This window comes from Limulus polyphemus, unplaced genomic scaffold (assembly GCF_000517525.1).
Source record: "Limulus polyphemus unplaced genomic scaffold, Limulus_polyphemus-2.1.2 Scaffold2, whole genome shotgun sequence".
NCBI classification, from domain to species: Eukaryota; Metazoa; Arthropoda; class Merostomata; order Xiphosura; family Limulidae; genus Limulus; species Limulus polyphemus.
The window spans coordinates 1987622-2000372 of record NW_013665612.1 but is presented as its reverse complement, the minus strand read 5'-3'; the positions used below and the strand labels follow the sequence as shown (position 1 = coordinate 2000372).

At 31.7% G+C, this 12751-nt stretch overlaps 1 protein-coding gene across 4 annotated transcripts in view; it reads right to left on the bottom strand.

The window, feature by feature from the left end:
• Positions 1 to 12751, bottom strand: part of LOC106466535 (protein turtle-like) — a 363242-nt gene that overhangs the window by 89001 nt on the left and 261490 nt on the right. Inside the window, exon 16 of one of the 4 annotated variants that reach the window (XM_013926860.2) lies at positions 7569 to 12409. The exons of 1 other annotated variant lie outside the window; for it this stretch is intronic. In XM_013926860.2, the coding sequence (XP_013782314.2) occupies positions 12313 to 12409 (97 nt within the window). In that variant the 3' untranslated portion in view covers positions 7569 to 12312. Of the gene's footprint in view, positions 1 to 7568; positions 12410 to 12751 lie in introns of those variants that run through there. 2 more of the 4 variants (XM_022395245.1, XM_022395391.1) reach the window with 2 other exon arrangements.

Sequence of the window (12751 nt, the reverse complement as noted above, 5' to 3'; positions counted from 1 at the left end):
ATTGTGGTAAACGAAATAATAATTTGATCTCAGTAACAGTTTTTTTTTCTTCCCGATTTGTAAAAAAAATCCTTACGTGATAGAAAAAAAGAAGAATATTATTTTCGAAATCTGCGTAACTGAATTATGGAAAATCCGTTATTAAAACCAAAACAACTTTTTATATGTCCTAAATTCGCAGGCCTGTGTTATTCTAATGTTTTTTAATCTTGTTTTATATCAGCAAAACAAATTCATGGCCATTGGTAATGTTTGTTTTACTTCGACAAATTTTTTTTAAAAGATGACAGTTAATTATTCTGAGCTATAGTATGAAAGCAAATTATTCCCTTTAATTATGAAAAAAGAGGACTACATTATAAATGTTTCATCAATTAATAATTATTGCAATTAACTTTTATGAAATTTAAATTCGCAAGCCTGTGTAATTTAACTTCTTTTTTTGTTTGTTTGGTTGTGATAATTTAGGTTCTAGGTATCACTACATCATGATGTCAACTTCAAAATTTCTAAAATTCTTGAAACCTTTATAAATTACGATCTCCCCAGGATATTTATAATTTACAAAAACAATTTTTCCAGAACCAAAGTTTCCTACAATTAATTAATACAAATATCCATAGAACAAAGAAAAGGTAAATTTTACAAACAAATAGCATGTTTTCGTCACGGTTAAAATTAAATTTTCTCGATTTCAGCTTCTGTACTTGTTCTCTTGTTTAAAGAAAACTTAATAAATCACCAGTCTACTCTATTTCCCTTTTAGTTTATCGAACTTCTTCAAACATTATCGCTCGAACATCCTGTGCTTAGTTGAAAATTTATTTTCAAAGTGATGCCAAAAATAGGAAGAAATAAGAAACAGTCTGTGGTCTCTCGACTGAACTTCAGGATTACGTGAAGTAACACTTAAAAACTAAAGTAAAACTAAGTCTATAAACCAAGAGCTCTAAGACATATATATATATTACGTAACAAGTAAGGAACTGCGACTCAAAACCTAAAGATTTCTTGACTCTTACATCATAAGATTGATGGGTATACAGGATGGAGTCAATAGATCAAGTGGTTCAAGGTATTTTTTACGTACTATCAGCAGTCTCCAAAATTATTTACTATATAATTAGCTTAGCATATCACTGTGTATATAGGTGTGTGTGTGTCGGGATGGGTAGGGGCGGTGTATCTTCTTATTCACTTGAATACGCTACTTTAGCCTTCATTGATTTGTTATGGTCGTAAAATTACAAATAAAAATTTACTGAGAGTTCTTGTGGGGTTTAGATATACACACAGTATATATATAGTAAAAATATATTTGAAGTCATTTAAATATGTAAATATATCTGTGTGTGTGTGTGTTTTGTTATTAAGTGCAAAGATTTGCAATGGGCTATTTGTGCTGGCTCACAGCGAGAATCGAAACCGATTTTTAGCCGTTATAAGCCAGCATGCCTCCTGCCGAGCTAACATGGTGCAATATATATATATATATGTATATTAAATACATTTAAGTTTATTTTATCATCACGGAGTACTGCAGTTATAAAGTTTTTAACTATTTGTACACCTTTGTATGTATAGATTTGTCACAGAAACAGTGCTATCTAAATCCGAAGTCACTCCAAATACCTAGTTGTATATCGAAATTCATCTATACTTATAAATGTATACTGTCCCCCGGTAATTTGAGGTTTTATAACCCTAAAAATCGCGTTTCAATACCAGCTGCGGGTAAAGTACGGAAAGCCCATCGTGTGGTTTTGTGATTAACAGCAATCATAGAAACAAATTTATACTATAGGATGTAGTTAACATTTTCTCGCCAGTGAATTATTGATTCAAACAAATATTACAACTGAAATTGCACTTGTGAAAAACTGACCTTTCTATTTTAATAATAGCACACCTATTTGCTAAAATATTTTGAAAATAATTCTCCAATCAAAACGTACTACATGGAAATATTGAAAATAATTCTTCAGTCAAAACGAACTACACAGAAATATTGAAAATAATTATCCAGTCAAAACTAACTACATGAAAATTTTGCAGTACTAGCACTACCGTTCAATTTTTTTTTTTAAAAGGTTGAGTGTAAATAAAGCGCATTATTATGACATCTTCAAAAACTACATCCATGTTGTATCCCTAATTTTATTTCTTTCGAAATTTAGAGATAAAAAAGCAATTATATCGAGTAACCTAAAATGCAATATACAGATGTAGTCAATATATTATTCACTATCTTTTGTCTTAAAATTGTTGATTAGCGAATTTCAGCAAGTTAGAAAAATTAATTAGTACTACGTTCCGCTGCGACTCAACCATTTCTTAAAGCCAAATATTCGACTTATAAATGGAAAAATATTAAGAATAACATTGAGGGTAACTTTGTTTAAAGTTGATATGGATTTTTCTATATCTTCAGTTATATGTTTAATTGCATTTTTTAGATGTGGTCTCATTCTTCTAAAGTATACAACTGTAAAATGGTATATACCACTGGCATACACTGCTCTATAGTTCTTATAGTAACAGTTCTTGACATTACTGTATTTGTTATGTGCTATTCGTTTAAGATGATTTTGTGTGCGTGCAAAGCTCTTATAAATTAAAAGCGAGTTTGAGATATTTGGATAGTAATGAAAAAAAAGTGTATTGAGATGCAGAGATAATTAAAAACCAGAATTATGATGACAAAATTTATATCATATTTTTATCATCTTTTTCTACTTAGTTGGATCATTCGTTGAGTCCAAGTATTTCACTTGTACATTGTTAGTTTAATTTTTATGTTTCAAGCTACAGCATGCATTAACGTTTTTTAAAGAAATATAATAACGTGAGCTTTACATGTCATTTGACAGTGTATATCAGGAAAAGAAATTACACATTTCATTGTTTTACACAGTTTAAAGATAGTTGTAGAAAGCCGAAAGATGTAAACTTGTAATGTGAATATATATATATATATATATCAATTTTTACATGTTATAATGAAAAAGTATCCACATTAACTTCTGAAGTTGGACACTAGAAAGGTGGTGACATCTATTGACCAACCAAAAAGATAAAGAAATTCATATTATGTGTATTTCACTATTTATTGTTGTTGTTGTTTGTTATTAAGCACAAAGCTACACAAAGAGCTATCTGTGCTCTGCCAACCACGGGTATCAAAACCCGATTTTTAGCAGTATAAATCCACATACATACCATTGTACCACTAGGGGCACTATTTATTGTTTTCTTACTTTTACACGAGCAAACGAAAAAACCTTTGTCAATGGAATGCTATTTGGAATGCTGTCCTAAAATATGTATTTAATTTCCTTTCTAAATTTGAAAGAAGAAAAAATTAAGAAAAACTAGCAAAGTTTTACAAACTGGAAAAGCTTAAAGGAGATTCTCTAGTTGCTTTTTTGGTTTAATATTACATAGTTGGGAATTTGTGGTAGAGATTGATCAAGTGTATAACAACGCATTCCTCTTTCGTCTTCATTTAGATAGGTATCCGATTTTTGATCTCATGAGAAATATAAATTGCTGCTTCAGGAAAGATTTTAAAATTTATAAGAAAGAATAGATAAATTCGATTTTCACGTTACACGCAGGAAATACATTGCTGTATAAAAACGTAAAATATTCTTCAATATATAGTCGTATTCATTATTAAGGTAATCTTTCACAATATCGTGAAACTATTTGACTGGATTGGCAAGTTGTATATGGCATTGTAGTTTTAGCCTAAATACCTAATGTTTATAAGTGAGAATTATAGGCACTTGTTTAATGTTAAAATCAAATAGATAATTAAGATAAAGCGTTTTATATTTATACAATTTTTCTCTGTCTTGCGAACTCCTTCGCCGTTAATTCCGATACTAGATTCATAACTATGAATGATCTTCACTTGTGCAATATTAAAAATAATTCAATAAAAAATTTAAATACAAAATTTCATATTTACACTACAGTTGCTATCGTTGTGCGGGTTGACTTTGATTATTCGGTAAAAATAATGCAAAGTCCAGTACACTTAGCGAAAATATAAGTTATATATTTTCAATAAAAATTTAACAACTTGTCCAGTTTCACGAACAAATGGTAACCAAGTGATAGGCCTAAATGATAAATAAAACGAAACAGTTAATTACTTCATAACTTTCTTCGATACGGAACTAACTCAAAAATGTAGAACATTGAATTAACTTACCAACTAACCATCTAAGTCACTGTTTGATTAACTCACTCACTGATTAACTGGCCGACAAACTCAGTAATCGATTAGCATCAGAGTAGCAGACTTACTAAAACTCACTGTCCAATTGGCTGGCTCACTAACTGGCTAACGAACAAAGTAGCTATGACGCTTTTATATAAAATTTCGTTTTTCCCCAAGTATCTAGAAAACTTGAGACATAAGGTCAAATCTAGACACTCAAGGAATTGTTCGGTATCACCACGTCATGCCAGAACTCCTTCTTACAAAATGTCTAAATTAAAATATTAAAAACATATCCTACAACACTGCCCTTCTCCGCATTCTAAGGTCCTTGAAATATTCTAATACACAATGAAACAAATGTACACTAAACTTTAAATTTTATATTTAGCAATAAAAATCACTATTTACAATTAAGAAAATTAATACCGATACGTTAGACATCACTGTTATTGAATCAATACTGAATTATATAAAATACAATCTTAATTTTGATCAACGAGGCAATATATGTTTCTTTAGTGATTTACAGTCTCTAAGTTTCCTGTTATTAAATCCTTTTTTATGGGTTTCTCTTCCGTTGCTTATGATACGAAAATGAAATGATTGTTTGCCCTTTATTGTCATTTGCTGTCTTATCTCAGAGGGAGTTCGCTGTGGGTAGATGGTCGAGACAATCTATTACTCTCTGGTGATACTCTGGAAGTGTATTGAACAGGAATCTCGGATTCTTCAGCAGGTTAACTTATCTCTGGTGTAGATTTTACTGGAGCTGGTTGTCCTACTGTCGACGTTTTTAAAAGACGATCACAAAATATGATTTTTTGGCATGAATCACCTATTCTTCTGGATTCTATTCTGTTGCACTCAAGGTCGGTTGCTTTAATTAACCTGTGCATCCATCCTGTATATTACATGAAATCAAACATTTGGTGGGGTGTCATACGTGCATGGGGATTTACTGGTCATAGAGTATGAAACTATTTGAAACTGGTCTAGTTTCACATCCCTGTCTTAACATGAAATCATTTCCTTCCAAGATGCACATTTCCTCGATGTCAATTACCCATACGTGATATTCAATAGAGATGTTTCCAATGGTGAGAATGACTTTCACCTTTTGGAACTTTATGACCAAATCCATCTTTATGCTTCGTATCTGCAAGCAACTTTCCATCTTTCATGACCATATCAGGTCGCACAATTGTAGCTGCAGAAACAGTTCAGCCCAACATACTGCTAGGCTTCCTATCTATAAACCTCTTTACTCGTGAACAGGTTTCTTTAAATAATACACACCTTATTCCTACGCGGGGCAAATGGGCAGATGGAGTATTCTCATTCTCAATATATCATCTTTTTAGCTCATTAACTACAACTTATTCATCATAGTGTCGGATGTCCATGTTTTCCACACTTATAGCAGTTTCCTTCTCCTGTCCATCCTTCAGGAGCAGTTTCTAGCAATATATCATTTTAAGTTGCAATAGAAACATCTTCCTTCATGTTGTTTACTTCTTCCATTCTAACATAACAGTTCTTTAATGAATCGTTTAATGAATATTATGTCTTGCCAAAACTCTATCGAGCAAACAATGCAAAACTTCTCAATGAAAGTACTAAAAACCAAGCCTACAACAATATTATTTTCGTTATTTTTGTTCATTGGCCGTATCATAGGGATATCTAGAACGTTGCATATAGTCAGTGTTTTAATACCTTGGAATTTGTAGAACGTTAGGAGTCAGTAGGCTACTACCAAAAGAGTATTATGTTGAATATTATGTGCTTAAGTGTATATTAGTTAGTTAACACATGCCATGATAAAAGAAAATTATTGCCCAATATGTGTAGCTGTATCTGAGAAAACAAATCTGAATCATACAGCTTAATAACAATCATTTATAAATATAATTAAAGGTATTACTTCTATTAATAAAAAATGTTGCAAATATAGAAGTGTAACTTTTAATAATGTCGCGAGCTCCGTCTTGAGTTTGACAAGATATATGTATATATATAAATAGCTAGATAATGATCAATATTTCGAAAATAAGTTGGTGTAGAAAGAATGTCAATATTACTCAGACGTTTTGATTCTCATAGCGTAGCTAAGCAAGACAAATTGTATACGATGCAAAAGTCAATGTAGTTGCCTGAGCTTTAAAAACTACCTTTGCCATTGACTTTGTCTACGTGTAATGTACGAAAGGGGAGATAAGACAAAATATTAAATTTCTAAATGGTCTAAATAAATATTTAATTACTTTACCGCCTTTGCTTTAAAATATTTAACTTTATATAAATGAAATTGCTTCGAAATACAGCCGGCCACTATAGGTAATCTTTATTTCAACGTTTGTAATGTTGCTATAATGTGCAACTTGGGAACTGTTGGTAGTTTTGTCTTTGTTTAGTGTCATTTCTAAGATAGGCAGAAAATAATTGTAAATACTGTAATCTTCCAAATGCATTATTGTTCATAGTCTCGTGCTTTACCCGTATCTATATTTAATTTTCACAGATGTTTTTTTTTTCACTTTATTTTTGTGCCGAATTGTAGTTTATGCTATAATCTACTAATATTATTCAACATAACACGTTTTTTCATATACCAAAAACGTACGTTAAAAAACGCGTTGTGTTTATTTTTAATTAAAATATTTGTTGACCATTCTTTGTAACTATATGGTATTTGAAATTTGAATCTCAACGGTACCTTAGACAGTATATGAGCTGAACGGTCAGTGCAGAGGTCCAAGGTTTAGGCATAACCTTTCCGAATTTAGAACTGCTGACCAGAAACAGAACAGCCAGTCAGCAGCTATCGCCACCTACACACGGCTTCTCTTAATCGAACAGAGGGATTAACTGCCATTTTTATAACGCACCCACACCTGAAAGTGTGAAGCGTGTTTAGCAATATATCACGGTCTCGAACGTTTGATCTTCCGATACAAAGCCCAGTAACTATATATCATTACACGGTTGGACTATAGATGAGGTAATTATGATGATTTTTCGATTAATCAGAAGACAAAGTAAGTAGTGAGTTAGGCTAAAATTTAGGCATTGAGACATTTTTTAGCTTTCAACTTAAAACTAGGTCTAAGAAACTACGAAATAATTTTACTTGCTCCAACTTTGGTAGCCTAGTGAGACAAAAATTAACGGTTTATTTTGATATGAATATCCTGTTTTAATTACAGAAACAAATTGAATTTCATTATGTTGTTCTGTTGAGCTATAAAACTTTCCCCAAATAAGTTGCCACTGTTTAATTTTTGCTTATCTTTTACAATGTCAAAAAGGATGAGAAATGATGAAACCGTTCAGTGTACAAGAGAAACATTTATTGTTGCCAGAAAATTATTAAAACTTCGCAAGATCTTGATGAACACAGCCAAAACAAAAATCAGATTTATCAATATATTTAAACATAAACACTGAATTAAATCATACAAATTACAACGAGCACGCAAAAAAATAACGGACACTGAATTGCTATTTGATACAAACTTGTAGAAAATTAAATGTGTAAAAAGACAATGAAGCATAGTCAAAAATCAAGCATGATATATTACGGATCCTCGCTGTCACTTTCTTAACTTATAAATTTGAATAACTGAGATAGATAAGACATTACAACAGTAATTCCAATTGTATGTTTTGTTTTCCTGAAAAGTAAAATACCCAGTGTATATAAAATAAAAATCTAGGATTTGAAAATCATATCGATTTTGTTCTGTTTCAAGAATTCATCAATACAATAAAAACTTCCATAAATATGTCATAATTCATTAAAATAATACTTTCTATTATCAAAATAATTTAATTTAATATAAACACAATCACCAATCCACTTTGAAATAAGAAGGGCAAATATATTTTGCGTTTATATAAAGGTATGACAATACCAATAAATTGGTTTGTTGTACATGTGTGCAAAACCTTTCATTTAAAAAAAAACTGTGAGAACCAACATAAGAAAAACACGTATAATATACACAGCATTCTGCGAGAAATGTTTGATCAAGCTCTTTAAACTAAGGTATTTAACAATAAAACAAAATGTTTCTTTAACTGTTATTAGTACTGAGTAAATTACTTTATGTCAAACCCTGTAAATACGTTTTATTTCTTCTTCATTTTATCGTATTATTTATATCGGTGTACTTAACAACTTTTATATTAAAACTGACATGACTTTTAGTTTTAGATGTCAATAATTTTAGACGTTTGTAACCGTTATATGATAAAGCTTACAGTCGATTAAAATTTCTCTTCAAAACAAACAAAAAAAAAAACCAGAAGAAAGAGAGCAAAAGTAAGTTCTTTGGACAGCCAAATAGTTTGTTTGGTTATCCAAGGACCTTACATTTGCTTTCTTTTTTCTGTTTTATTTTTTATTGTTGTTGTTGTTGTTGTTCCTTGATAAAACAAAAAAAAAATACTATTCCATTAACGTTCCTTAAATAATCAATAGATGGCGACACCACTGTAGCATGATGCATCTGACTAACTAATTTACCACTTAATCCTAATGCGGAAATGGAACACCCATTGCATTTAGTTGTACTTCACTCATTTGAAGAGAAATTTGTTCTCGCAGTTTAACTGTTGACAAGCTTAAGTTTCAACTCAATTGTAAAGTTTCTTAGTTGGCACTGTTTGTTTGTTTGTTGTTGTTAAATATACTAAGTAAGCCCACTTGTAAAATAAATTGACAATAAGATTTTAAAGCAATATGACATGACTCCATAGTTAAATTCCTTAAGACCTCATAAATGAATATTGTTGAAATAGAATCTTATTTCTTTAGGACTAAAAATTCAAAAGTTTATAACCTTAAATAAATCTGGATACGAAATCCGTTTGTATTCGATTTTTATGTATACATTAAAACAGAAATAAAACATAGATATAATCCTGCATAAATCTACAAAAATAAGTTACGTATCACAGGCTTTATTCAATAATTGTTAATATATATTATAGGTTTAGCTCAATAAATGTTTTAACGAACACAAGATAAAAACTGTTCATTGGAATAAAAACATTAAAGTATCAAAAACTATACCTTTGAAACATGTTTTTCTTTTTGTTGTTGTTGTTGAAATGTACGTTGGTACCATATTCATGAATCATATTGTTTCACTTCGTCTTATATTGAAAATGTTTTTATTTTACTTTCAAGAAACTTGCCATAATGTACTTCGTGTGTGCTATGCTAAAGAAAAGGCTCGCCATATTTAAATTCAACAATAGCCCTTTGAAAGAGTAATTGTAGCTTGCTAGTTTGGTTAATATTAGGTCATATCTGAGCTTTAAGTGTATAAGGTATTTTGGAAAAGGTACTAGATATAATACTTTTTCATACACTAATTATTAAAACTAAAGTGTAAAAGTGACTTAATATATACGTTGCTTGTTTACCACGTACTAAAGAAATGAACATATTTTTCTAATTTTAATTCCTAAATACTCTTTGAAAATGGTTGATTTTCCTGTCATAGTTTCAAAATCTATTTCATACATTATAAAGATGCAAGTATAAATAAAAATAAAAATCTTGTCTTGTGTTTATTTTTCAAAGCGATATTTGAATTATTTAGTATAATAAGATTCTAGTTATGAGACGAAAGAGTTACAATAATAACTGTTTGCCTGAAAGCTAAGCTCGACGTTTTACTCATTATTATCGTAACAAAACCATTTTCCAGGAGTTAACACTGGAATGAAATATCATAAAATATTTTTATTTGAGTTGGTAAATATCTCGTCAAATCAAAATTAAAAGTAATAACAGTAATAAGTAAAAGAATCGCGTGCCAACTAATAAGTACTTCTTAGCAGTATTATGTGTCTATTTTTTCGAATATTCTAAAACGCAAAAATTCTTTAAATAAATTCAAATATCGATTACAGACTACAGCAGTATATTTGGCAAGAACTGAATGTTATTACTTACTGCTGAAGGGAACACGTGCACAACAATCAACAGAAACAGTCTACAGCTACAGCCTGTATCATTACATGATACACCACAGTATTTGACAGTGATATGAACAGGTGTGACGTTTCAAAATGTTTCATAGTTTTCCATTTCCATGCTTGTAAGACCTATGAATATTCTCTCTGTTAAGTTATAGATGAATAAACTACACACTTCACCGGTTCATTAAGGCGATAAATTACTTCAATAACACACGTACGTCAACGGTAAACGATCATTTGTTATGAATTCGCGATTTTGACACGACAGCAGTAAAATTCACTTGACGTTAGTTCATGATTTATTAACAAACACTTTCTAGTTTATTGGAATATTTTGTTTTGACTGAATAGCTTTTTTTAAAGAAACAAAATGAACTTAGATTTTGTTTGGTCTGGTTACTTGTTTTTAGTAATCTGATATTTAAAATTCAGATTAATTATTGGATCTTTGGTTTGAAGTTTTTCAGGGTAAACAAAAAGAGTTCTTTTAAACCTTTAGTTCTGACCCAATGATACGTCTATAGTTTAAAAAGGTGTAAAACTTTTACTAACAATGGAAGCTTTTCATAAAGTGTTACTTCCAGAATATGATACGAAATGTTCAAAATGTAATTGATAGTTAGTTAAGTTTCGTCTCGCACAACCACAACTACTATTGATGGAATTAGTGACGTCAGAGCCACGTTTTTTTCTGCTAACAACCCACGTGGGAGAAAGAGACGGACGCAAACTTACTAAACCAATCTGAACACCCTCTAGTGATTTTAACACTGCACTATTAAAGACTGGAATTAAAGTCTTTTCTAGCGATAAATGAAATGTTCCCTTTTTGTTGTTGTTGAAAACATGTAAGTGCCATTTGTTCAACAGAGAAAGGTGTCATCTTCCAAAGAAATTGTTGACAGAAACCGTTTATTCGGTTTTCAAAGCTCTGATGCGCACTCGATAGCACAATCGAAGAAAAGCTCTTTCTAATGTAATGCTTTATTCATAGACGGTCATTGGCCTCAAGGAGCTCATGTGTCAGTTCGGCCGTGCACTACTTCAGAGTGCTTATAAATGTGATTCTACAAGTGAATGTTGATTTTAATCAGGTTTTGAAATGTGAAGGAATCGCTCTAGCAATTTATTTTGATCACTGTACTCTATTGGGTTCTACATTCTCTTTATATATATATATATAACTACATTGACTGAGATAAGCTTCTGTGTTTGCCCAAACCTGTCAGTTTAAAAAAAACAAAAACCTCTTGTTGAATGAAAATACCCCACTCTGCTTGTGACGCTGAGATTAGATAATTGTCGGGTGGTAGGTCAAGGGTTACGCAAGTGGACGGGAACCAATCGGGGTAAATATGCCGCCCAGTTTTCCAAGCACTATAAAGCAGCCTTATTCGTAAAGTAGGTTTTGTCAGGTATATTAGGTCATTTGCTTTTTTGGCTTGCTTTACTGTTTCAGGCACTAAATTGCACTGGAGAAAAGTTTGGGCATCGTGTGACCATTGAATTGGTTAAAACTGAATACATACGGAACGTTGTCTTGAGAAGAAAACTAGAAGAGCACTCTGTATGATGTCAAATAATTGAACTCCGACCACAAAAGTAACTAGAAATTGGAATTTCAAGAATGATACTTGAGAGAACAATGATTTTCCTCTTGAAATGGCTTGCCTACCGATATTCCAGGACTTCCAGTATAAAACTTCGATCTCTTTTAGGGTTAGCTTGCTATCAGGACTGATGGAAAACTGGAAGAGAGGCAAAAAGCCTCGACCCCAGCACACTAGTGTTGAAGGTAGTGAAGAAGACTGCTCTGACTGTTAACCTTATGTGCCGAAACTGACTTGGAACCTGGACGGAGAGAGGAGTTGAATAACAAACCTGGCCCTCTCCTTACTCCCACTGATGAGTAGTAGGAACTTTCCCTCGGGTGTTCGGCCAATCTAACCCTGCGGCTGGGTGTATGTTCAAGTTCCACGCAGTACTGAAGAGACTTAAGAAATTGGCGGTTACGACATGTACGGTCGTTTACTTATGGCACATCGTGAGAATCACATTCTAAATCAGATGGTATGACCTAATTCAAGTTATAAATTGGTCCAAAGAGACAAGCCACAATGATAAAGAGACGACTTACTAACTAAACCTGGTACTCCGCTTTTTGGTCTGGGCGATGGTCCGATGCTGAAAAGAAAAAGATAAAACCAACAAACACACATATATCGTTATTTTAAACAGAACTGCTTTCACTAATGACATTAACAGAGATTTTGTATAGATCCTACATTTTATATTTGTTATAACTCTTACGCATAACGTGAACGGTACGAAATATGGCAACTTGGAAGATTCTGGTAGATGGCCGCACAGAACAAACTTTTTCATGAATTTTCTTAACGAAACCAACGAATGTAACGTCTTTCGAACAGGTTCTCTGATCTGTGGACGTGATAATGGCTGGAGACGGCTTGAATGGGTAGTGAAGAAAACTTTAATATAAGTTTAACATGACAGCAAATGTACAAA